The sequence below is a fragment of the Diorhabda carinulata genome, chromosome 7, assembly GCF_026250575.1.
Source record: "Diorhabda carinulata isolate Delta chromosome 7, icDioCari1.1, whole genome shotgun sequence".
Lineage (NCBI taxonomy): Eukaryota > Metazoa > Arthropoda > Insecta > Coleoptera > Chrysomelidae > Diorhabda > Diorhabda carinulata.
The window spans coordinates 12,563,647-12,590,325 of NC_079466.1; the positions used below are offsets into that span (position 1 = coordinate 12,563,647).

At 29.0% G+C, this 26,679-nt stretch overlaps 5 protein-coding genes across 9 annotated transcripts; 2 read left to right on the top strand and 3 right to left on the bottom strand.

Annotated features, from left to right (window-relative positions):
• Positions 1–746: 746 nt before the first annotated feature.
• On the bottom strand, positions 747–13,690 carry LOC130896098 (SH2 domain-containing protein 4A-like). Of its 3 annotated transcripts, XM_057803885.1 has the most exons (8): positions 13,469–13,690; positions 7,838–7,985; positions 5,352–5,581; positions 5,060–5,264; positions 4,696–4,995; positions 4,415–4,639; positions 3,848–4,042; positions 747–1,121 (listed from the first exon to the last, which is right to left on the bottom strand). In XM_057803885.1, exons 2-8 carry the CDS (start codon positions 7,893–7,895, stop codon positions 1,015–1,017), a joined length of 1,320 nt encoding a protein of 439 aa, XP_057659868.1. In that variant the 5' UTR covers positions 7,896–7,985; positions 13,469–13,690; the 3' UTR covers positions 747–1,014. The 3 variants fall into 3 exon arrangements, with proteins under 3 accessions (XP_057659868.1, XP_057659869.1, XP_057659870.1); XM_057803886.1 differs by lacking the exon at positions 7,838–7,985 and having other exon boundaries at positions 13,469–13,685; XM_057803887.1 differs by lacking the exons at positions 7,838–7,985; positions 13,469–13,690 and adding an exon at positions 6,807–6,858.
• On the top strand, positions 1,880–2,547 carry LOC130896103 (protamine-like). Its single transcript, XM_057803893.1, has 2 exons — positions 1,880–2,245; positions 2,305–2,547. The coding sequence occupies exons 1-2, from the start codon at positions 2,013–2,015 to the stop codon at positions 2,498–2,500; spliced, it is 429 nt and encodes a 142-aa protein (XP_057659876.1). The 5' UTR covers positions 1,880–2,012; the 3' UTR covers positions 2,501–2,547.
• A 1,288-nt stretch (positions 13,691–14,978) lies between the features above and the next one.
• On the bottom strand, positions 14,979–16,050 carry LOC130896102 (thioredoxin domain-containing protein 15). Its single transcript, XM_057803892.1, has 2 exons — positions 15,909–16,050; positions 14,979–15,852 (listed from the first exon to the last, which is right to left on the bottom strand). Exons 1-2 carry the CDS (start codon positions 15,946–15,948, stop codon positions 15,110–15,112), a joined length of 783 nt encoding a protein of 260 aa, XP_057659875.1. The 5' UTR covers positions 15,949–16,050; the 3' UTR covers positions 14,979–15,109.
• Positions 16,051–16,266: 216 nt separating this feature from the next.
• On the top strand, positions 16,267–24,431 carry LOC130896100 (bifunctional methylenetetrahydrofolate dehydrogenase/cyclohydrolase, mitochondrial). Of its 3 annotated transcripts, none has more exons than XM_057803889.1 (6): positions 16,267–16,973; positions 22,024–22,211; positions 22,265–22,535; positions 23,718–23,923; positions 23,984–24,106; positions 24,172–24,431. In XM_057803889.1, the coding sequence occupies exons 1-6, from the start codon at positions 16,879–16,881 to the stop codon at positions 24,282–24,284; spliced, it is 996 nt and encodes a 331-aa protein (XP_057659872.1). In that variant the 5' UTR covers positions 16,267–16,878; the 3' UTR covers positions 24,285–24,431. The 3 variants fall into 3 exon arrangements, with proteins under 3 accessions (XP_057659872.1, XP_057659874.1, XP_057659873.1); XM_057803891.1 differs by having other exon boundaries at positions 16,267–16,563; XM_057803890.1 differs by lacking the exon at positions 16,267–16,973 and adding an exon at positions 21,691–21,969.
• Positions 18,749–24,708, bottom strand: LOC130896099 (activating signal cointegrator 1 complex subunit 1-like). The gene is made up of 2 exons (XM_057803888.1): positions 24,420–24,708; positions 18,749–19,853 (listed from the first exon to the last, which is right to left on the bottom strand). Exon 2 carries the CDS (start codon positions 19,845–19,847, stop codon positions 18,762–18,764), a length of 1,086 nt encoding a protein of 361 aa, XP_057659871.1. The 5' UTR covers positions 19,848–19,853; positions 24,420–24,708; the 3' UTR covers positions 18,749–18,761.
• Positions 24,709–26,679: the final 1,971 nt, after the last annotated feature.

The window sequence follows — 26,679 nt, forward strand, 5'->3', positions numbered from 1 at the left end:
GTTTTATATTTTCAAACAAAATGCCATCTACCGGCGAAATACCAATACCAAGACTCATACCAACTAAGTGAATAGTACACCAAACTATTCAGCAATCTACTATTTATAAGCATCTGTTGGTGAAGTAACACACAAACTAAATCTATACCGTACAGAAAACCATCGACTGAACTGTTATTATTATACCATCTGTTGGAGATGTGTAAAAGAAACTAATATTATACAGAAAACTAGTGTTCAATTTGCTATTTTCCCGCCATCTAATGGCGAAGTAACCAAAGCAGAACGTATATCGTACAGAAAACTACGGAATGATCTGATATTTTTACGCCATCTGTTGCCGATGTATAATACAAATATTATATAAATTGTACAGAAAACTAAAGACCAATCTGTTATTTTTACGCCATCTGATGGCAAAGTAACCAAAGCAGGACGTATATCGTACAGAAAACTAGCGATCAATCTGTTATTTATACGCCATCTGATGTCGAAGTAACAAAAACAGGATGTTTATTTCACAGAAAGCTACCTACCAAAATGTAATTTTTACGCCATCTGTTGACGAAATAACGATCCATATTGTGTTAATATCTAATCTAGAGGAAAGTCAATAGTTTACAGGGGAAGTACTACAAGTTTTTATGATGATTTTGGAGTTATTATAAGATAGATGCAAATAATTATTCATTGTTTTCGATACAGGGAGGTAGGAAAAGTTCAAATAAGTTAAATAAATGAGAAAAAAAAACAACAAATCAAAAAATTTGTTTTTATTGTATCGTTTTTACAAAATTTGTATAATTATCACTTTTTTCAATTCACGTTAAATAATAATAAGTATGATTTTCATACAATTGACATGATTCTCCAGCTATAGACGCCACGGAAACTCAAATATCTCACGTAGTACGTTTTATATTAAAACAGAGAAAATTACTTAAAAAATAATTTTTTAAAATACCAGTCACAATCACAGAATTCCAAATTCCGTCATAACGAAAAATAAAATTTTTAATTTAATACTTCTTCGATAGCCCCTGTAGATATTCTAGGGCATGGGTATTGAAGGGTTTCCCCACCAGTTAACGGATACGTCCGATGAAACGCGATGATATCATCTAAAATTACAAAAAAAAATCTAGTATTTGCCAATTCCATCGCACAATTCAAAATTATATCTAAAAATGAGTATATGTGGCAAACATTGATATTATATTCTGTGTTTCGCGTCCTTAGAACAAAATTGTAATGAAAAGCTACGTTTAAACATAGACAAGAACGAATCATAGAGGTGATCACTTAATTTTGACTTCCAACGTTGTAAACAGTGTTACCAATGCTGTGATTTCTGTGTACACTAGTGTAGTTATAAAACTAATTATACCGTTAGAATGTACAGAGGTATATGAAACCACAGAACTAGCTTTATAATGAAATAATAGTGATTTTAGCACAGGTTTATTATCATCTGTTATTCTATGAAATATGTTTTAACAACGTGGCCTTCTACTATGAAAGTTGCTTGGCAAAGGGGTTTTTATTAACGTTAAGGCTGATTCACAACTCGATTAAATTTTTATGGTGAAATATCGAGTTTTTTTTTCGATTATTCATAAGAATACTAATAAGAATAACAAAAAAAAAAGAATGATATTCATTCTAGTCTACTAATAAAAGAATAGCAGTGATTATAGCACAGGTTCGTTTCTATCTCCCAGTTATTCAAAGAAATATGAAACGGCCTTTCATCATATATCTTGTCAGCCACAGTGTTTAATATTAACGTTGAGGCTGGTTCACAAAACGATCAAATTTCAATATGTAATTGAATATCGATAATTTTTTTCGATTATTAATCATTTTTGTAGACGTTTTCGATAATGTCAACGTCAAATTGAAAAAATTATAAATGTCGAATTTTAAATGGGATGTGATAAAGATAAATTAATGTTTATTTTCATTTGAAAAATTGTGAAATTTAAAAAATTGTTAGTTCTACTGGAACTTTAATGTCTTCCGATAAAATGGGTTCGTCGAGGAGAAAAAAAGGATGTCCGGATCGAGTGAAACCGTCAGATTATTGTTCCAAAGAAGAAAAAGAGAGTAAACGAGGGGGTAAAAAACGTACGTCCAATAAAAGAGAGAAAACAAAAAATTCAAACGAAAAACAAAGCGGAAAAAGATGTATTAGACCGGGGCCGAAAACGAGAAACCCTTTTTTGAATTTCCTTAGGGACGTCAGGTGAATATAATTAACTTCTACGTTACTTGAGGGATTTTTTTTATTTATTTCTTCCTCAGAAAACGCCATTGCGAATGGTCGATAACGAAAATAGCCATAGAGGGCGCTAAATGTTGGTGCAGAATGCCCAAACACGAAAAACAAAAATATTACAACGAAGCTTGCAGTATGCAGAAGAAAAGTAAGAAAAATAAAAAGGAAAAAACACACAGAAACGTCAAAAAACACTCGAGTAGATCTAAAAAACGATGCTGATTATTTCGGAAAATTTTAAAGCAAATAAAAGTTTTTGTCTCTTCAAACTTCTTGTTTGAATCAATTTTTTGTTGAAATTAAATCAAAGAGTTACCTAACCAAAATATTAAATTTCAATATTTAGAACAGTATAAATCAAGTGGACATGCTGTATACAACGAGACCAAAGATATTTACCTCCCTCCCCTTTCCCCTCTCGCTCCTCCTCCTCAACCTGCCTCCTTCACCCCCCCCCCCTCTCTCACCCGCTCAACTTCTCACTAACATTTCGTTTCATTCGTATGTAAAAATTAGTCAGAAACTTTCGTTTCAAAAAATTTAATTTGATATAATTAATAACGACAGTTTTTGATTATATAAAATAAATTTTTAAATTAAATTATTATAACTTTCTAATTCAAGTCGATATTATATTAAATTTTGATCTATACAAATGTATAGATGTGAGTGAGGACACTCTGTAGATAACGATGTCGACCCGTACGAAGATTTCTCTCTTTCTCTCTCCCACTCGTTAAGAATTTTAAAATAATAACCGTCTACGAATGTTAGAAATCATTTGTTTCAAATATTATGCGGCATTGCCGGTTTTATCTGTTTATAGAAAATATTTAGAAACATTTTTTTTCGGAAAATTTAATTTGTTATAACTAACGACAGTATATAAATTGAAAATATATTTTTTTATTTCAAATTATTATCCAAATTTCTTAGTATAAGTCAAAATTTTATTTAAAATCAATTTTCATTTAAAAAAAAATTATTAATTTTCTGAACATATTTTTTAAATATGGCAATCTTATTTGCAACTAGTATCTATGTGGATAAAGGAACGCCATCGTCATAAAGTTGCCAGTAACGGCCATTTTGTGTTTGTGTATAGTTTTTTTCCTATTTATTTGTGTATTAAATACAGTTTTTATGGAATTTTGTGAGAAATTATGGTGTGTGCGTGTGTATTGTGCCAAAAAGAATCATTTTAATCTAAATTCATCGTTAAATCTGTAAGTATTTTGAAGTTATATTAAAATTTTCATTCCGTTCTATGGCATCAGTTTACGTTTTCAACTCATACTATTACTTTTACACGAATTGCTTATTAAATGACTTTTTAGTAAAACTTTCGAAAAAAAAAAATAATCTAATAAAAGAAAATACGATAAAAAAGTATGTATCTCATGTATTTGGTACCCATATACATTTTTGTTATATTTTAACGTTTCTGTTAGATTTCCATAGAAAAACGAACATTTTCGTATACAACACGTTTCGAATACCAATTTACCACCTTCAGACAACGAAATATAACAATTAAATAGTGAAAAATGTTTTAAATGTAAATCTCACCTAACGTTTCGTGTTCTTTTTGATTGTTTCCTACGAAGCTGTATTTAGGTATGGCGTTTACTAAATAATGTTTGCATTTTTCTTGCGCCCTATACGATACGGCATAACCCCAAATTCTTTCCGACAGTCGTACTAAGAAGGTACCGCAAAGTTGATCTAGAAGAAGTTTTTCGGCTTCTCGTCTTGTTATCAACCCTGAAATAAGTCCCTTTGTCAATATCCAGGAAGCTTTCGACGTTATTTTATTAGAAAAATTCAAATCATTGGCCTAAATTCGACTGAAAACAATGGAACCCCTTCAAAATAATGGCTATGTCATTAGTACGTTCAATTTTATATGAGATTCAACAAAAAATAGATTAAATTCCAATCTAGAATATTCTAAATATGTTATATACCGGTGTTAGTCGAAAGTATTATCGATAAATTCAATTTCGATCAGTTCCTGGCCTAATTCGACTGAAAACAATGGAACCCCTCAAAAATAAAATTAAGTGACGACAATTTCAATCATTGTAACAATTTTTTTGCGTTTTATTATTTTATATGAAATATTATCTAACTTACCGTGAAACCAAGGCGTTACGTTGTTCGACGAATCGATTCCGGCGCGCCTGTTTTTTTCCTCGTTTTTATACCAGTCTATCACGGCCTGTCTACTAGGCGGTACCCCAGAACTATTAGTACCGCCGCACGTAGAGTCTAAATTCAACGACGAATTCAATTTATGTTCCTCCCGAGCTCTCCTGGCTATTTCCCTTATCTGTTGCTCGGCAGCTTTCGCTTTCCTTTCTGAAAATTTACAAGAAAAGTTCATCGAACGAAACAAAGTAATCGAATTTGTTCACCTTGTTCCCTCCAGACTTGTTCTTTCCGTTTTTCTTCCTCTTCAGCTTCTTTGGCGACTTGCTGGTGTTTCATCTGGATTTTTTGAAAAATTTCCGTGGTTTTATCGTTGAGAAGTTTCTGTTCCCATAGAGCTACTTTTTGAGCCACTTTCCGCGTATTTTTCACCTCGGATGCATCGTTAAATTTATTATTAATCGAAGAATAATAATTAATACTGTAATTATTATTATTTTTCTTAGGTATCGAATGTATTTTAGCTTGTATCTGTTCTACTGAACAATAAATATCCACATCATCTTCTGTAACACAAAAAATAACCGTTACGAAAATAACAGTTCCGTCTACCTCACCTCAATAACCAACCTATTCTTAATTTTGGTAAATCTTTTTCGATTGTAGCCGTTAAATCGACGTAATCTTCTATTAATTGCGCCTTCATTTCTTTACGGACTTCTTCTCTTAATTTTTCAGTCTCTTTTACAGCTAAAATTCGTGCTTTTTCAGCGGCTTCTTCTCTCAAAATATCCTCAATACTTTTATCGTTCTCGTGTTCGCCCATAACCCACACCTAATAATACATAACACCATGTACATCGTAGCGTAGTATTTCTACGTAATTTTTCACGATATGGCAACCCTGTACAATACAACTTACCCACGGTTCGTCGTCTATTCCCAATAAAAATTTAACTTTTTTTTTGTTTGTTTCCTTCGAATTCTCTTTGATTATTTCGTCGCCGAGTTTATCGTTCCACGCCTTCCATCTTTTTACTTGTTCTTCTCGCATTTTACAGAACAAAGTTTGTTTTTGATCCTCGTCTAATTCTGCCAGAATTTCTGGATCTACGTACATATCACGCAGAATTTGTTGCAGCATCGCGTTTACTATAAAAATAATTTTATTATAAAACCAATTGAAACTCTCAAAAATATGAATTTTTCATTATAATAACCATCTATTAAATCTAATTTTCGTTATTTCATCGTTTGATATTTCATATTTTTTTTGTTTTTTCTAAATAATGCCGTACACATTTATTCTAAAACTTTCTGCCTGTAGAAATATAGCAAAAAATTAAATTTTAAAAACTTTCTAACCCCAATCAATTACGTATATCTTTAAATAAACCCAAAAAATATTATATATTAGTATTTTTCAACTTTCAAAATATAATAATATTAATGTTATATCAAAAGGGTCATTTAATAACAGTTTCAAACAACCGTTCATAATTAAATATAATAGGTGGCTGTGTTTTGACTATTTGACGTAAGAAGAGCGTTTTAAAAACCACAAACGTACCTTAAAAATCAATAATCATTATTTATAGGTATATAGTTTATAATTAAATATATTAGAAACAGCCGGTCACAATTGGATACATTTTCAAAATCGATAAACCTCTTTGATAGTGGAATATAAGATGATAATGAAATTAATCTTAAAATTTATTATATACTTGGAATAAATATTCAGTAGGTAACGCCACTGGATAGGAAAACAATGTTGTGCGATACCAGTTTTTGCTAACGTTTCGCCAACTGACTATGGACTACTTTTTATTGTAGTACTGCTATTTTTAACGAGATAACAGAATCTAGGTAAATTGTATAAGATTATACACGTTTAACAACTGTTAAATAAATTTATAACATTTTAAAAATTCCTATAAAAAAATATGTTATGAATATAAAATAAATTATGAATTTGTGGACTTTGATTTATACACAATCTACGTCATTATTTTGACGTTTATAAAATTTGAAGTCTACGTTGTAAATCAAGTCGAATATTTTGTATAGTTCTATGATAATGAAAAAAATACAAGATTTTATTATACAAAGTGGTCCAACTATACCGGACGATATTAACAAACAAAATTTAACTTTCACTAATGATTTGTTTTTATCAAATCAGCTATCAAAATTTTTTAACAAACTCGAATAAAATATAAAATTATATAGATTCATTAAAAATGGTACTTTGTACTGGAATCTATTAAAATTTCTTTTAAATGAATTCACTTCAGTTTTTCACTGTATATCATTTTAAATTTCAATGGATATACCATTGACTCCACCTTGAAATGTTAATGGTACATTATCATACCTTTCCCACCAAGTTACAACCACGCACCCAACAAAAACATGGAATCACTATGCTAACAAAAGATCTACTATTTACTTTTATGTATAATAATGTAAAGTAAGATCGTTATTTTATACAGGGTGGTACAGAAATTATTACACGAGATCGTATTTTCATACAGGGTGGTATACAAATTATTACACGTGATCGTTATTTATACAGGGTGGTAAAAAAAATTATTTCACGAGATCGTTATTTTTACATGGTGGTACAAAAATTATTACACGAGATATTCAATTTATACAGGGAGGTAAGAAAATTATTACAAGAGATCTTTATTTTTACAGGGTGGGACAAAAATTATTACACGAGATCGTTTTTATAGAGGGTGGTACAAAAATTACTACCCAAGATCGTTATTTTATACAAGGTGGTACAGAAATAATAACACGAAATCGTTATTTTATACAGGATGGTACAAAAATGATTACACAATTTTATATATTTTTTTCTTTATGTAAAAATGTTTGATCTTGCTATTACAATATATAACGTTGTTATATAGGGTAATATGGAAGATGTAGAAAATTTTTTATATTTAAATTTATAAAACTCGAAATGGTCGTTGTTCTAAAAATTTGACATTTAGTATTTTTGTAATCACAATGATAATCGACTTAGTTACTTCAAGGTAAACCCCCATAACATTCTGAAAGGTTAAAAGAACAACTTTCTCGTAAGATTTTTTTATTGATACAATTTTTCTCTATGACGTATATGAATATAAACAAACATTTATCTTTACAATGTTATTTACAAACAGTAAATATCTCGAAGATTTTTATCTAGTTATAACCATAATAATCGACGAAGATCAACAAATAATTCTAAAAAAAAAGATCGTCATTTGTTTCAAATGTCGATTGATACAAAGTCGTGCCGAAACAAAATAAGGGTGTGGTTTTATGAGTCATATATACCATTGAATCATCATCTAATCGATAAGTTTCAAATTATAGGGTGAATTAAGTTAATTCAATATTTCTACTTACGAGGTGTATATACAATGTTGCGTTGTCTATCAGCGAATAATATTGCAGTTTCGAGCATGCGCTGAAGGTACTTCAACTTAAGCAGCCGACATGTTCTTAATTGTGATTATTTAGTTAAAATTGTGAAATCAGATCTGTGATTCGTTTCCTAAATGCAAAGAAAATTAAGCCAGTTCAATAAAGGACGTCATCAAGTACACGATGTGGTCAAAAAAACAATGTAAATTGATCAGAAACAAAGTTTTATATATACTATCTTCGCATTCTAGAATGTTCGATATCTTGGAAATTTCCAATTTGCCGTAAACAAACAAAAGTCTTGTAGGAAATAGTTTTTATGGAAACAGTCACTAAAACAATGTAAATAGGTTACAGACAAAGCTTTATATGAACTATAATCACATTCTAGAATGTTCGATACCCTGGAAATCTCGAATTTACCATAAACAAACAAAAAAACAGGTCAGAAATAGATTCCAAACGATCCAAACTATAGCTACGAAAAACGTATTAGTACAGGACCTGCTTCGCGGTTTATATCAGAGGAAGAGTTCGTAACAACGTATTTTGACGTGATTATAGAATATTGTCGATATAATTTAATTGACAAGAGTGTGAATTGTCGTTATTTGTCAATATTCTCCTAGCAAACCATAGAATTTTTGATTAAATATTTGATAGTGATGTTAATTGATAATTAGAACTTTTACTTTATTCATTAATCAAAGAAAGTTTATATAAATAATGTATGAATGTGTATTATAACATTATGTTTTGTATTTAATCGTAAACGTCGTCATTCTAGCGAGAAAATTAATAATTATAGATCAGTATTAGTTTTTTGTATAAATAATATACAAAAAACGATAAAAATATCATTTTTACTTTTCAATATAATCTTTGTTGAATTTCCCTTGAAAGTTTCATGATTTTAATTATTGTCCTTCGAGCTAGACAACCCAAACAAGTTTTAGAATCGTAGTTGCTTTTACGAGGTGTGGCGAAAAAGTACGCATGCGCCAAAGGTTAAAGACTGCCAGCTGTCTACTCTTTCGAATGCCATATCAACCGTATCTGTAGATAAATCAGTGTAGCCGTGCACTTCGATTGTTGTAAAATTTCAGATGAAACTTATAAGTAATTGAAATAAGTTTATGGCAATTAATATTTATGGCGTCCACGATGTTTCTAGCTAAGTACAACATCCCAAAGTTAAATCATCCACCTTTTTCGCTGGATCTTGCACCGTGTAACTTCTACCGTCTTTTTTAAGGTCAAATCTGCATTAAAAGGTCAAAAATTTTAATCGCTCCTCGTATTTATCGACCTCGGTAATTGTTGCTTATCTACTGTTAACTCCGTAACTAGTAAAAACAATTTGATAAAAAGAAGAAGCACGTGAAACTCCCAATTACGATATATAGTATTTCAAGAACAAAGAAAACGCATTTCCTTTGATATTTTGCACGTCATATCTCAATTAATATGTGTCCATCTACACTCTCGATTTTTTCAATTGATCGCTACGTCTTATAAAAAACGAGACGTTCATATGAGAAATTGAGGTTTCGAACCATTTTGTGATACGGTTAATGATGATGACATGTAAAAATGCAGCGTTGCCATATAGACAATTGTAATTTGGCGTGAGATATTGAACATTAAGTTTCACGTTTTGGGATTTTCTATTTCTAATACTATTCCACCTAATTTACGGGACAATCTGTATAAAATTATCGGTAAATATACTCAAGGTTTCTTTTACTAAAGAACGTCAAGGTCGTTGGTAGACAAAGTCGTTTAAGATTCCGCTTGAATTGTCGATAATTAACATTAATTGAAATTTTACTATAAAAAAAACCATAAGACGTTTTATCTGAGAAAGTGAATTTGGTGAACAATAAACGAGTGACCCTAATTAAAAAGTTGAATCATTTATTGCTTTGTCTGAACTATATTGTTATTTAAATCACGAAACAATGTCAAAAAGTATCGCTCTTTTGATAAACCTTGTATAGAGATGATTTTCAATACAATTAATTCTAAGACGTAAATTTTTTTTAAACAACCTATATAGCTCAATATGAAATGGTTTGTAACGCAATTATTAACCGCCCTCTAGATATAAGAGTATTTTCCAGATTTTATTTTCTACAATTTTTGTTATTAGTTCATATAATAACGTAATTATTGATTAATGATTAACCCTGTATGTACGCCATTGGAAATGAAATACTTCCTAACATATTTCACCACCCTGTATAAATAATTAGTATGAAAATTGTTTGTTTATTCTTGAAAAAAAAGAGAATATTTCAAATTTCACTTTTTAAAATAAAGCTTCATATTACATATTTCGATGTATTACCCTGTATATTATGTATGAGAATTGGAAAAAGTGAAAACTACGGCCAAAACTAAAGTAGAAATACTCCAAAAGCTTGATATTAATCATTATAATTATCAAAATTCTCAAAAATATAAGATTTTATAATTTTATTGGATATTTTGATGTATTACTCTGTATATTATGTCCGAAAATTACAAACGATACAGAACGTAATAAAAATTGTTCGGAACAACAGTAAAAGCTTCAGGTATATATCATTTTTATCATAAAAATCTCTTTAAATGTGAAAATAAATCATTAGCTTACATATTTTGATGTATTACCCTGTATATTATGTTTGAGAATTACGAAAAACAAAAAATATAATCGAAATATATCAAAAGCTAATGGGTCATTAAATTGAAAATTCTGATGTATAACCCTGTATAGATATTGTGCCTAAAACCTGTATATTGTGTCTAAGATTTGATCAAATTGAATGTAAAAATCATCAAAAGTTTGATATCGATCATTTTAAAAATAAGTAATACTAAAAACATTCGAAATTCAACTATTAATATTCATGTCAAATGTATAACCCTGTATAATGAGATTAACGAATACCGAAAAAATTGATAAACATGGACGTTAATTATTCCAAAGGTAAAGACGGGAATAAAAATTTCAAAATAAATCATTTTATTCAAATCAACTAGAATATTTTAATTTCAACCAACGCCATCGTCCATTGTTAAGTCTCAGACTCGTCACCTTCATTGTCTCACATTTTTCGTCTGATAATCTTTATAATAAAACATAACCTTGTATTTATACCATCAACTCCATTGTGTACCGGAAATCGTTTCATTTCGTTTAAGGAGTGTATCTAGTCGTTAAACGATCATAAACGATGTATCACATATGATTTCCGAATTTACACGAACTCAATAAATTCTATTTAATCCTTGAAATTTATTGTATTCTAAGTAATTTTTTGACAAATCGTCTCGATTTAATGTCTCTGATTGATAATTAGATCGAAATAGGTGGCAACGTCGATATTTTTACATTTTTTAAAACCTAATTTTCAGTCATAAGATATATTAAATAAACGTGTAAATTTTCACAAAGGAATACTAATTGACACATATCATTAGAATGAGTCATTTTAAAAGTCCAAAGTCCTTCAAAGTTAGGAAACCCAATATTAAAAAGATTGCTTTATTATTTTTTGTTTACTTTTAACTCAAATTAAAATGGAATTTATAACAAATGCAGATACAAAGTCCAAATATACGAATTTTGCAAACGTTGCTATAAATTACTAGGAAATATTTTGTTTTATATACACAGAGACGGCTTTTTCATAATTTGACGCATTCCAAGTAGAATTTTGATATTTTTCAGTATAAAACACTAAAATTCAAGTGATTAATTATTTTCACATAGTTAAATAGGTTTGGTCATTCTTCTTTTTTACGTACCTTATCCTTATTCTATATAAGTACGCATGTCTAATAGTTCCTAATTATTATAAAATGTTGAAATATATTTCGTTTAATGAATTAATACAATTTCCAAATTATTTTTTTATTGAAATTTTATAAATTTTCGATATACGTGATTTTCGGATACGCCCAATTGATCTGTTTCCTGTAATACCGGAAGTAGAACAAAACTTTCTTCTACACATTCTATATAAAAGTAATTGCTCAAAAGAAACATTTTTCTACAATAAAAATTATCAAACAAAAAATTTATTTACAAGGGTTATTCAAAAAATTAAATACTAAAATTTACATCATCTTGAAATTTACGCCACCGAATTATTAACTAATGTTCAATTAGTTTTTTAAAAAAAGTGAGAAATTCTATCTTAACAAGAAAATCTGGCAACAGCGCGGCTATTTTTCACAACTGATTTTGATTATTGATTTCAAATATACAGTGTGTTCCACGACGAGTTAAAACTATCTGATATTTATGAAGTTCCGGTTCTACCGGAAGTCGGTCATCTTTGAAAATATTTTAGTTGAAAAGATCGTATCCGAAAAGCCCAAACGTAGAAATTTTCATAATTTTACTATAACTATTTTGCCATATATACAGATTGTTCTAACTTGTCGGGGGACACCCCGTACAGTTTTTAACTATTTTTTTCAATTCCATGTCAATACAACCTTCAAAAAAACTTATCTAAACAAAATTAACCATAAATCACGCAGAAGACTGATTCATTCATCATAGTTATAATTTTTTTTAGTCACGTGAATATTTTTATTATTGCCGTTAGAACAAAATGATTGAATCGAAATTTAATATAACAATTTCAATTATTTTAATTAGCAAACAATTTATAAATGGAAATTAATATTAAATTTGTGAATATACGAAAGTACGCGATGTTGCCATATCTATTCGTATTTCCGATACCACTTTTTAACTAAATATCATATCAAATTTCTTTCGCTTTCGATATCAAAATCATATTAAAACTTGAATGCTTCATTGTTTATTATAAATAAATAATAACTGGCTCCGTGAATCTAACGGAAATAAAAAAAAACTTAGAAGACAACAATGAGCTATTATACGTGACATAAAAATGATGTGAGGTCATCTTTCTTTTCTTGGAACCTCTCGAAATTATAAATAATTCCATTTATAAGAAAGTTAACGGCCTTTTCGCGTTAGTTTGCAAACCAGACACACACATACACGCTATAAATATACGTCCAAGTTTGTCTCATACAAAGATAAAATTTAATTGACGCCATTGTGATATAAAAAACTTGTACGTAGAAAAATTATTCTAAGAAATAATTTAAAGCAATTATTTCGACTTAGTATTAAATTCGACCCTGGAAACTTATTAGTAATAGTAGAAACTTGACACCCAAAAATCCTTAGAAAATGACTTCGTTTATTTATTTATTACGAAGTAATTTTCAACTTGCGCATTCATTTATATAAATATCTATCACCATAAACAATAATTATAATATCGAAAAATATGAATTTTTAGTACTACTTTCCACTGTATACGTGATGAAATTTTATAATCAACCCTAACCTTAAAACATGTATAAATTAAATGGAATTAAATGCGTTCAATCCCTATCATTCAAACCATAAATAAACAATAAAAACTATTAAAAAATATTTCTAATTACGTTTTATAAACGATATAGTAGAAAAAAACAAACTAATTACCATTTCAAAATATAAAAATAAGTATAAACGTAAACAGAAGCACAAAATGGCGGTAAATATAACGATAAAAACTTGTCGATAAAACTTACTGTTAAATTGAATGAACAAGATCGAGGAATTTATAAAATTCGTCACTTATCTAAACCCTCTTCACTCGGACGTAGCCATAAAGTCACTAAACAAAATTAGTTGAAGTAATTCAAATAAGGAACATGTGCAAGTTGGTCTAGAGCGCGTGCGCAGCTCTCACGAGTAACTTGCGCTACCTTAGAACATCGATGACGGACTACCGAGTATATAATCTTAGGACTACTTTGATTTTCTAGTAGTTAAAAGTTGAGTGTTTACTCCCGCTAAGTATTGAGGAGAAGGGAGCGGAGTATATTTTTAGATATAGGGGTGTTTTAAAATAATTTTCTTCAAGTAATTAATCAATTTCCACGATATTAATTCTACACGAGTGAATTTTAATAGAAATTTGTTCTAAAAATAACGAATGTTAAAATTAAAACCACTAATCTAACCTTTTAATTAGATAACCTCGAATGCAATAGTGTATTTAATGTTGTAATCTAATTTTTTTTGTAAAGTTTTATGAAGTTTATATTAGAATTATATAATATAATACCTATAATAGGTGAAGTAAGAAATTTTGAAAAATTTGATAATTATAGCAATTATTCTTTATTATAACAATTTTTATAGGTTGAAATCATATTTGGTGTAAGTATGAGTGAAGAGCGCTGTTGCCACGAAATCTATTCATTAATATAATTTAATTGAAAGTCAAGTTATATTTTAATAAAGATCGAAATCATTACGAAAAACATATAAGAATCTCTAAGTAAAAAGTTGAAAAAAATAAATTTTATTATTTATATCTCTAGTGGATAAACTTCAACTTTTACTTTGACGTATGTCGTATAATACTCGCGAAATTTTAATCTTATTGTGTGGTATAACATCAAAACTAGTCACAAATTTATAAATTTGCCATTATTAGATTAAATATTGGAAAAAATCATTTTGTTTCAAAAATATTTATGTAAATTCTTTAGAAATAGTTGAAAAAACTCTGAATATTTGCATAGTTATGTAGGTAAAGGCCAAATTACATAAGAAAGAAAAATAAATTACCTAGTTTTGTGACTACCAATCCTCTATATTGATATAGCTTGATGTTCTGACCAAATTAACGCAATCTAGTGTATAAACTTCAACTTATAATTTAACGTATGTCGTAAAATACGCGCAAAATATGAATTTTATTTAGTGGCTAACCTCAGAACAAGTGATAAATGTACAAATTTAGCATTATTAAGTGAAATATTGGAACAAATCATTTTGTTTAAAAAATATTTTTATAAATTATTGAAACTCACTCTAGGATAATTGCATAAACATATAGGTAAAGGCAAAAGTACATAAAAAAGAAGAATAAATTAGCTTTGTTACTATCAATCTTCAATAAAATTTCAACTTTCAATTTGACATATGTCTTTAAATAGTCGCAAAATTGTCATACAGCACGAAATTTAAATAGTTGTATTACTTTTATTTTAAAAAAATGTATACGTATTTTTTGAAAAAAAAAACGCGTTTAAATTATGAATCCTTTATTTTGACAATTTAAATAATATAAATAATGAAAAAAAAACGTTTATTCTCGAATAAATTAAACAAATTTCTATAAACTCAAAACTTACGTTTTTTTTAGAGTCAAAATTTTGTTATTCCAAATGTTCGTGTTGCGCGTGCACCTCAGATTCCCTCCAATTACTTTGCACAGCCTCAATGATCCACTTATACCACTTCGATTTCGTGAAATAATACCCCGCACAAAAAATTATGAACAACCAGGATAAAATTAAAAACAAATCATAGTCCTTGGAAGAGACGTTAGTCACTGGCCCCGAAAAATCCGCCGAAGTAACGGCGACGCTTTCCTCTGCAGATATACCCGTATGCTTGTGAATAAACTGAGAAAATTTCTCCAAAGTATATTCGGATCCGTTGAATTTTCCAATAGATCTCCCATTGTGGAATAGAAGCAGAGACGGGACCCCGACGATGCCGTTTTGGGTATTGAATAAATGATACATCATCGCGTTTATGGCTACCATTTTCACATCAGGGAACGCTCTGGGTAGAGCGTTGAAATGTGGCGCGGCCATTGTGGAAAACGGACAATGTTTAGAATAAAACAACACCACTACACATAATCCTGGTTCGTCTCTCTCCGTTATTTTCGGATCCGGTTGCAATAACTTGATAAGTTCGGTATCGTTGGTTAACTGTACATGCAAATCCCCCATTCCCGGTAAACATTGCACTAATCGTTGGGTTTTATTCACATTTATCGTCGTATTTGATACGGTTTCGTTCACTGCTAATGAAACATTAGATTGTAATTCTTCGTTTGAAAGTGATAATTCGGAATTTTTTTCATTGTTTACATTCGACGTAACGACACCTAAAACAATGTTAATTAAACACAAAATTAACTTATTTTTAACGTAATTAATGTACCAATTAAAAATATTTCCACAATCGTGATTATAATGTACATAATGAAACTATTAAATATTTTTTATTATAATAATTTAATGTTTTACTTTTCCAAAACATTATACCATAATGTAACTTGTCTTGGTAGATTACATATGACAAATGACATTTGGAAACAGGCTGGTTAATCGTAAAATTTAAACGTAACTAAATAATCATTCATAAATTATTTAATTATGTAAATAATATATTTTATACAGCTTTTCTATAATATACAGTATGTCTTTACTTATAATATATATTTTACTCCACGAATATAATAAATTCACTACTTACGTAAAAGTTTTAATAACAATCTTCTTCTTTTTTATGACTAATCAAATCATTTTTTTTTACATAAATTTATTAGACATTAATTCTAATAGGGTGAAAGTAATGTCAGTTTAATTAAAAATTACATTTAGTTAATGTATTTTGATTTATATCATAAGTGTATTATTAAAAAACTTGTTAATAATTAATGAATTGATATAATTTTATTATTCATAACAAACAATACGAATTACTATTCTAATAATTACATTTTGACTAATTCAATAATATTAGTCCTAAAAAGAGTTAATTAGTTATTTTAGAAGAATTTCAGTGAAATACTTATAAAGATGGAAAATAACGGGTACGTACATACTGAAATATCATTTAATGACTTGTTTATATTTGAAGGTTAAGTAAACACAACTGATATCCTATCATTTTAATTAAATTTACATTATTTTTAATAGAAATATACCCCCAATGAAGATATTTATACAATACCCAAAACAAAATACTTACTTTATCTCTACTTTTATTTTCAAATATTTAAAAATTGAAATTCCTAAGTAAATGATTTACCAACAGGTGTTTTTCCTAACCTTAAAATTATACTTCCCGTTTTGATTATTTTAATACGGAAATACTAAGAAAAATGATTCACATTTTATGAAAAATAATGAACGTCTGTAGAAATATATTAACGGTAGTAGTGAAAAACTATGTAGTTTATAGAAATTTAAGAAGACATGTGGTGACCCACATTTCAATGAGGTAGGTGTCCATTTATATCATTTGAATTTCTTATAAAAGGAAATTATTTCCAATTAGAAACTTTGTTGTTTATTAGTAGAGTTTCTTGAATCGTTTACAGATTAGTAATTAATCTGGGTGGTTTTCCAACATACTTTTCCTCGAAGAAATCGGCCTTGAAAAAATTATGATTCTCGAATTGTTGAGTAAGCATAATAATTTCTTAAGGCTTTTATAGATATTCATTTTATGACGTTAATACTGAAGAGGGAATTATCGAGTCGAAACTATTATAAATTTACTTATTCAGGGGCTGTAAGTTTATATGTACTAACGTTTCAAGTAGATTTTTTGTCATGAAAAGAACTTACAGGAATACTCAACAACTTTCCCACTTGAATTCATATATACAGGGGTTGCAAGTATATTATAAAAACTTTTCACTTTTACTTACATATACGGGGGCTACACCAACTGTTTCACTAAAATTTACGTATGCAGGGTGCGTGAATGTATTATACTAACTTATTATTTAAAATTTAGTTATATAGAGGATTTTCGTATATAAAAAAATTTTCCATTTATACGGGGGCTATATCAATTGTCTTTTTGATATTTACGTATATAGGGTGTATAAATACATTATACCCACTTATACCGGGGAAGTAGGTAGATATTTTCACTTTAATTTTCTGATACAGGGGGGTTTAAATATGTTATATCAATTTTTTTGTTTATATTTATGTATACCGGGTGCATAAGTGAGTAAATCCAGTAGATTTACTTGGGTGTTTAAATATATTATATCAACTTATTGAAATTAATTTACATATACGTGGAGGGTATGTATATCAAAATATGTGTCCAATTAGATTTTATCATACGGGGACGGTTTAGTTATGTTACACTTTTTCATTGGATTTAAGTATATAGGGTGCATAAGTAAATTATATAGAGTAAATTCACGTATATAGGGTATTTAGATATATATCTATTGCGAATTTAAATATGTTATAAATTTTTGTTTTGTTTATATTTTCTTATACAGGAAGCGTAAGTAAGTAAATCGATTAGATTCACATATCTAGGGTGTTTAGATGTATTATATCAATTTATATCTATAATTTCACTTATACAGGGACAGTAGATTTTCTTATACGGGGGGTATAGATATGTTATACTAACTTTTTATTTCACATTTATATATACAGGGTGATTGGGTGTAATATATCGCGTAGATTCACGTATACGGGGTTATCTGAAACAAAGTTTCCATTTAGATATTCATTTATACGGGCTGTGTAGAAAAATTTCCATCGTGTAGATTCACGTATACGGGGTTATCTGAAACAAAGTTTCCATTTAGATATTCATTTATACGGGCTGTGTAGAAAAATTTCCATCGCCTTGATTCACGTATACGGGGGTTATCTGAAACAAAGTTTCCATTTAGATATTCATTTATACGAGGGGTGTATAAAAATTTTTATCGCGTTGATTCACGTATACGGGCTTATCTGGAACAAAGTTTCCATTTAGATATTCATTTATACGAGGGGTGTATAAAAATTTTTATCGCGTAGATTCACGTAAATGGGGGTTATCTGAAACAAAGTTTCCATTTATATATTCATTTATACGAGGGGTGTATAAAAATTTTTATCGCGTAGATTCACGTATACGGGGGTTACCTGAAACAAAGTTTCTATTTAGATATTCATTTATACGAGGGATGCAGGAAAAGTTTTTTGGGTAGATTCACGTATACGGGGGTTGTAGAAATAATTGAAACTCGATTAGTTAAAATCTTTATTTATCGATATCAAGCACAAGTATGGAATCGTAATACTGATCATTTCCGGTGAATCTAACCGACAAATGTATATTTTTGAACTCGACTTCACCGAAAAAATAATTTTTATATTTTTTAAGTATATCGTCGGCGTCGAAAGTTTCCCTTCTCTCTTCCGGTCGTCTAAAATTCGTATTCATTAACGTCACGTGCAATTTAACTTTGTCGTATTGCTTTTTAGTCAAACCGGATTTACGGAAATACCCGACGACGGTATCGGCGACGCGTCGCAATTTTTCGATATCCTCCATTTCGACGTTTCCGTACAAAACGTTAACGTCGTAAGGATCGTCGTTCATTATTTCCAAACCATTCAAACGGATCCTCGATTTTTTATTTTTATCGAAAATCTTCGATATAATTTCTTCGTAACAAGTATTTAATACGGTTTTGGCGGTATTTATTTCCTCTTCGTCCACTAAGGTTAACGTGGTTATCGTAAGATGTAACTTTTCCGGGTTTTGAAAAATTGATTCCGTCACTCCCCTGGCGGGATTTTGTAAAATTTCCCGTTTGAATTTTTCGAATTTATCTTTAATCGATTCCGATACCATCGGTATCGATACGAAATGGCTGACGGGTAATTTATCCTTTCTTTGCATCACTATCATGTTTATTTGGGTTCTGGCTGATGCTACTCTTCTTTCCGTATCCCCGATTATCTTTACGTTGCCTTTTTCGTTCGGTTTCGGTACTTTAATTTGCGTATTGGTCGTTTTTTCCAAATTTCTCAATTTCGTGGCTTTAGTTCCGACAATGTACGATAATAAACTCGATGGTACGTAAAACGAAGTCGTGAATTTTCCGGTTTTCGTTAAAATAATGTCGTAATCGTCGTCTATTTCTTCGCAATTCACCAATTCCGTATCGTTATCGTCGTACGGTCTTAAAGTAACGGTATTAAACGGCTCGTTTTGTTTGTAAAGTAACGAGGACATCCAGTATACATCGTTACCGAAAGAAATCGGTGTTATTTTAGTTTGTAACGGACCTTTTTCGGAAAAGTATTCCGGAAATTCCCTTCCAGTCGTTTCTTGATACATTACGTGCTGAAATAGAAAAAATAACATTTATTGGAACATTAAGAACCATAGAACAACCCTGTATAATCGTTTTATAACTATTTTGAGTTTTATCTTTCGAAAATTATTAAAATCATGAAAATTGACGAAAAACTGATATTTTAGTGTTATTACCCGTATTAATCATCATTTTAATATTTGAAAACATTTTTTACGTGCTAAAATAGAAGAATAAAACATTTATTGGAACCATTCCAATAAGAAAATCAACTAGAATAATCCTGTATATAATCATTTTATGACAATTTCTAATTTCATCTTTCGAAAAATATTAAAATCATACAAAATAATGATATAACTAACATTTTAGTGTTATCGCCCGTACTAATTATCATGTTGAGATTAGAAAACATTTTTACGTGTTGAAATAGAAAAGTAAAACATTTATTGGTACATTTGGAACAATTTTAATTAGAAAATCAACTAGAATAATCCTGTATATAATCATTTTATGACAATTTTTAATTTCATCTTTCGAAAATTATTAAAATCATACAAAATAACGAAAAAACTAATATATTGATGTTATCACCCGTACTAATTATCATGTTGAGATTAGAAAACATTTTTTACGTACTTAAATAGGAAAAAAACCTTTATAGGAACATTTAGAACCATTTTAATAAGAAAATCAACTAGAACAACCTTGTATATAATCATTTTATCACAATTCAGAGTTCTATCTTTCGAAAAGTAAAAAAATCATGCAAAATAACGAAAATTTTAGTCTTATTACCCGTACTAATCATCATTTTGATATTCGAAAATATTTTTTACGTACTTAAATAGATTTAAAACTATTGAATTATTTGAAAGTAATGTATTGAGAAAATCAACTAGAATCACCCTGTATATAAATTCAAAATTCTTGTACCAAATTTTCAGTTTAATCTTTTGAAAATTATTAAAATAAGATAAAAGAAATACCAATTAAGTGTTATCACCCATACTACATTAATTAGAGATAAAAACATATTTGTTTAATAAACAATTCGATATTTGATTAAATAAAAATAGCACAGTCCTCATTATTCTAATGAAATTATTATTACTAAGACAAATTAGAATGACGTAATTAAAATAATTATGACACACCTCCGTTAAATAAACAACTATAATATTTTTAGTTTATCTATGATGTGATAACATATTTCAATTTCATCAACTTTATAGGTTTTAAAAATTAATTTTAGTAAACCTAAACCTACGTTTTATCGACCACTCTGTATATTTCGATATACAACTAGACATTGTTTACATCATGGCTACCTATAACAAAAATTCATTTCCGTGGTTTAAATATAGAAATAAAATATAAAAGTTATTAAAGTTTTTAAATAACAAATTAGATTTTGATTATTTTTTTTATAAACCAAATTTGGAAAGTAATAAAAACGGCGTTAAATCAATAAAATAGAAATTAGGAAATACATTAATCGATCACCTGAGATTCATCTACGCATGTGTTGATTAGATCGTTGACTTCTTTATATCGACGCCATTTTTTATCCAAACTATTATATATTATTAAATAACATCATAACTTTCAAAATAATTATAAAATGATATATTTTTGTTATTGGTGACATTTTTTTAAAATCATCTCTCGATTTTGATGACATATTGATTGTTTATTATGAAAATAACTAATAAATTTGAAATAATTTGTGTGCTCTTTTACTAATACAATATGACGTCTTCTAGTTATACTATTGTTTTATTTGTATATCAAACGGTTTGAAAACAATACATTACAAGTTTTTAAATATTCTTACTAATATTGTATCATTAAATTTCAGAATATAAAACGATTTATAATAATAGTTATTACTCAATAATAATTATTTACGAGTTTTTCGATCGGTCTCCATAACAAAAAATGGCGTAATGGTATATGACGACAACGAAAACAGTATTTTGAAAATTGTTTTTTCGATTATATTTTGAAATACTATACACGTGACGTAATTCGATTGATATATATATAAAAGTACAAAAATTTTCTTTATAGTTATAATTAAAACAAGTTTGAGCAAATTATTGAATCCTTATTAAAATAATATACAATGCGTTGGAGAGAATCGTAAGTATGAAAATTAATTTTTTTCTAACAAAATATTCAATTTTTGTATTACAGAAAAGTGAATTCGAAAATTATTGACGGTAAAAAAATCGCCGACGATATACAAAAAGAATTAAAAAGGGATATAGAAGATTGGGTGGGTAAAGGACATCGTTCCCCATGTCTTATAGCGATCTTAGTAGGAGAAGATCCTGCTAGTAAAAAATACGTTCATAATAAAATGATTGCCGCTAAAAAAGTCGGTTAGTACGAAAATCAAAACCGTTTTTTTTTTTCGAAAATTACTTTATTTCAGGTATAACAAGCACGACGATTAATCTACCCGAAAATATAACTGAAGAAGAACTAATTGGTAAAATACAAGAATTAAATGAAGATCCTTCGGTGGATGGTATTTTGGTGCAATTACCTGTACCGGAACACATTTCGGAAAGAAAAGTTTGTAACGCAGTTGGACCGAAAAAAGATGTCGATGGTTTTCACATTACCAATATGGGACGTTTAGCTATTAATATGGATACCCTAGTACCGTGTACTGCTTTGGCAGTAATAGAATTGATAAAAAGGTAAATAACTTCCTTTAAAATTAATACTATTTATATTCGACATTTTATATACAAATTTAGAATATTTAAAATGTTATTCGAGCAAAATTTTACTTTAATTAAATGGTTCATTTGAACTACTGTGTGTATCAAGTTTCTCGAAATATTGGGTCCAATTCAACCGAAACATGATTGAGAACCTTCTGGTTCGTTTGGACTTCTGGGTATTTTTCAAAATGTTTGTTCCCGGTTCAATCAAAACTGGATTCTGTGAATTTTTCGGTGCATTTGAACTATTTTGTATTGCATATTTCCCAAAATATCGAGTCTAATTTAACCGAAACGTTACTGTAAACTTTCTGGTTCATTTGAACTACTGGGTGTTTCGAATTTTTCTAAAATTTTGGTGCCAGTTTAACACTTTATTTACAAAATGCGCCTCTATTACTTTCAGGTTCGTTTGAACTACTTTGTAACGTTCGTATTTTTCAATATACGGTATGAAGTTTAACAAGAACGTAGTTCTGTGAACCTTCTGGTTCATTTGAACTATTCTATATCTTAGCCTCGATTTTTTTATGATTTTGTATATCAAAAATGTAATTAAGGCCAAATATGACTTTGTTACTTCCAGGGTCATTTGAACTACTTTGTATTTCATTCATATTTTTTAAAATACAGAATCCAATTCTTTGAACCTTCCAGTTCATTTGGACTACTTTGTAGCCTAATCATCTCGATTTTTTAATACTACAACAAAATAGTTGTTTCATAAACGTTTCCATTTATTTGTACTACTCTTTTATCTTATGTTTCAAAAATTTTATACATTCACAATGTAATTTAATCTAAATATGAGTCTGCAACTTTCAGTTTCATATGAACTACTACATAATTAATTTTTTTTTCAAAATTTCTAAAGAAATTTAACCATAACGTGAATTTGTTCACCTTCTAGTCCATTTGAACTAGTCTATATTTTAAGCAAATCATTCTTTTCTTTTTATTTCATTCCGAATTTAATTCTAACTACTTTGTATCTCAATTTTCAACATACAGATGATAAAAAAATTGAAATGTGTTACCCACAACTGTATGGTTTATTTGAACTACTTTGTATCTCAATTTTCAACAACCAGACTGTGATATAACAAAATTGTATACGGTTCGTTTAAACTACCAATTGTTTTTGTGTTGTGGCAGATCCCAAATTAAAACTTTCGGTAAAAACGTCGTGGTATGTGGTAGATCTAAACACGTTGGTCTACCTATAGCTTTGTTACTTCATTCTGACGCCAGAAACGAATGTCCCGGTTTGGAAGCTACAGTAACTTTATGTCACCGACATACTCCTCCGGAAGATTTGGAATTTTACCTTAAGAGAGCCGATATTATTATCAGCGCTACCGGTAAGATTCTACCATTTCTCATGGTACCGAAATCGTAATAATTCAAATCGTTGTACGTAGGTGTGGTGAATTTGATTAAACCAGAAATGGTAAAACCCGGGGCTTGTATAATAGACGTCGGTATAACCAGGATACAAACCGAAAGCGGTAAAGATAAAATCGTAGGAGATGTCGACTTCGAAGGTGATTTATTCGAGATAATTTACTACTTAGCGACCTTTTTTCACGTGAGGATTTAATTTTTTTAGGTTGTTTCGATGTGGCGGGGAAAATAACCCCCGTTCCCGGTGGCGTTGGACCTATGACCGTAGTTATGCTCATGTCGAATACTTTTAAATCTGCTAAATTATTAGCGGTGTGAAATTGTTTGATTTACGATCTTATTTATACGAATTTAATTGAATAATTTCAGTTATGGTGTTTTAAAAAATAATCTTTTTACAGTATTATTAATTTTGATTTTTGTTAAATATTTATGATGTTTATTAATACAAACCTCCAAAAATGCTGTTTTTTTTTTTAATTTAACCTCGCCACTTCCTTGTCCTTGCGGTTTGAAACAGGATCTTATCGAAATTACGATGTTTTTGGATACTATTTTCCCATAAAATAAACCTGGGATCAAATATAACACTTTAATTAAAGTATCAATTAGAAAAACACTAAATTATAATAATTTTTACAAAAAATAAGTATTTCAATTCGTTTTTTTCAATAAATTAAACTTCGAATTAACATCAAATATCAAAACAAATTTTTAGGTTATAAAATAATGAATAGAAAGTGACATGTCAAAACCACAGAATTAAACGTTGTGGTATATACAAAAAGTGTTTCACCGAATTGTGTGAAATAGTGTACAACAAAACTCTGGTTCTATAAAAGTGTGCATAAAGTGAACAAAATCGATTATACAATTCATGATAATAATCGATTATAATTTAAACAACGTATTTAGTTAATTTTATTTTTCAAAAAGTTCAATAATGCACGTTGCGTTAGTAATAACTTTTTAAACTGTGTTAAAATCGTTTTTAAATCGTAATGAATCTATTCAAATTGAGAAATAATGATATATGATTATGATTCGATTGTAATGCTTTGAAAAACGTAACGATTTTTGACAGATGACGTAAATCTCTCGATTATTTTCGAAGATCATAGAACTGATATTTCTATTAGTAAAACGTTTTCTTACCGATATAAATCGATTTTCGATTGATGACGTAAATGATTAGATTTTTTATATACAGGGTGAGGTTGTGAAATAAAAACGATATTTTCAGTCTTAAATGCATCATTTATTTTTCTTCTATTTTAATAAACATAAATTTCACAGCTTTATAAATATACACAAAAGTACAAACAATTTAAAGCAAATACATACATAATAATACAGAATGGATACAAATATTTACAGGGTGACCAAGTTTAATTATCAAAAAAATCAAATGCCGAAATTAAAATTTTTCAAAAACTTTAATATGAGGGATAATTGAAAAAATTATAGCTAAGGTATGAATTTGATATTAATAGAGGGGATATACGAAAAATTTCGAATTTTTTGTATATAAGGAATTAATTAAATTCAGTCACCTTATTATTCCGGGTATATATATATATATATATATATATATATATATATATATATATATATATATATATATATATATATATATATATATATATATATATATGAAGGGGCCAGGGGAAGAACATGATAACTCCAATTTTTTTCAATTTTCAGTTTATAAGTGATTTAGGTTGGTAGAATTGAGTTCTATAAGATGACAAAATACTGTGGGGAACAACATGATAACTCCAGAGATATTTACGAACAAAATAATCAGTTCCAGGGGAATAACTCGATAAGTGCCAGTCGCTCAGGGAAATAACTTGATAACTCCATAGTTCATGCGTTGGCCACCAGCAGCAGTAGTGTATTATTGTTTATACTCATAACGACAGAAGGTTATGTTTTGCTGTTATTAAGTTAGTGTTGTGTCTTTTCAGTTTTATTAACATTAACTAGTGTCTAATTAGGCCAAAGTTAAGTTTATAGTTTAAGCCTACAATGGAAAGTGCGTCCTCAGAAGAAGAGATCGAGTGTAAACCACCGTCAGCAAGGAAGAGGCCTAAACACGGGCGATTAAAGGAGGTTAGTAAAAAGATTAATTTACAGAGCAGAGAGGCAGGTGAACCTTGTAAATGTAAAGACAAATGTTTTGAAGCTATTACTGAACGTGAAAGGGCCGAAGTTTTACGACATATTAACTCCCTAAAAAGTCATGATGAAGTGAATCTCTATTTGACAGGATTAGTGACGATTTTACCTGTTCAGCGTCACCGGGTGAAAAATGAGTTAGATGCCAAATTTAAAGACGCTACTTACTGTTATGCAGTACGAGTAATGAGAAATAACACTGCTCAAGAATTTAAAGTGTGTAAAAACGCATTCATATCTATACATGGAATTTCTCGAAGCAAGATTGACTATATTCTGAATCAAATGAAGAAAACAGGAACTCCACCTAAGTATAATAAAGGTAAACATGAAAATAGGCCACACAAACTTTCAGATGAGACTCTTGACGCTATACGCAGCCACATAAAATCTTTCAAAGGCCGTGAAAGCCACTATAGTCAAAAGGATTCCAAAAAAACATATCTGCCAGATGATTTAAATGTGTCTAAAATGTTTAAACTCTTTCAAGATTGTCATCCTAATATTAGATGTAGTTTAGAGTCATATCGTA

Excerpts from the sequence above, each read along its gene's own strand:
- LOC130896103 (XM_057803893.1), top strand. The coding sequence starts at position 2,013 with ATGTCTTCCGATAAAATGGGTTCGTCGAGGAGAAAAAAAGGATGTCCG. Across the intron at positions 2,246-2,304 it reads AATTTCCTTAGGGACGTCAG|AAAACGCCATTGCGAATGGT; the intron begins GTGAATATAATT and ends TTTCTTCCTCAG.
- LOC130896098 (XM_057803885.1), bottom strand. The coding sequence starts at position 7,895 with ATGCTCGAAACTGCAATATTATTCGCTGATAGACAACGCAACATTGTA. Across the intron at positions 4,996-5,059 it reads TTTACCAAAATTAAGAATAG|AAGATGATGTGGATATTTAT; the intron begins GTTGGTTATTGA and ends TTTGTGTTACAG. Across the intron at positions 4,640-4,695 it reads ACAAGTCTGGAGGGAACAAG|AAAGGAAAGCGAAAGCTGCC; the intron begins GTGAACAAATTC and ends GTAAATTTTCAG.
- LOC130896102 (XM_057803892.1), bottom strand. The coding sequence starts at position 15,948 with ATGTACATTATAATCACGATTGTGGAAATATTTTTAATTG. Across the intron at positions 15,853-15,908 it reads TGTGGAAATATTTTTAATTG|GTGTCGTTACGTCGAATGTA; the intron begins GTACATTAATTA and ends ACATTGTTTTAG.
- LOC130896100 (XM_057803889.1), top strand. The coding sequence starts at position 16,879 with ATGAACGTCTGTAGAAATATATTAACGGTAGTAGTGAAAAACTATGTA. Across the intron at positions 22,536-23,717 it reads GTAATAGAATTGATAAAAAG|ATCCCAAATTAAAACTTTCG; the intron begins GTAAATAACTTC and ends GTGTTGTGGCAG. Across the intron at positions 23,924-23,983 it reads TATTATTATCAGCGCTACCG|GTGTGGTGAATTTGATTAAA; the intron begins GTAAGATTCTAC and ends CGTTGTACGTAG.
- LOC130896099 (XM_057803888.1), bottom strand. The coding sequence starts at position 19,847 with ATGTATCAAGAAACGACTGGAAGGGAATTTCCGGAATACTTTTCCGAA.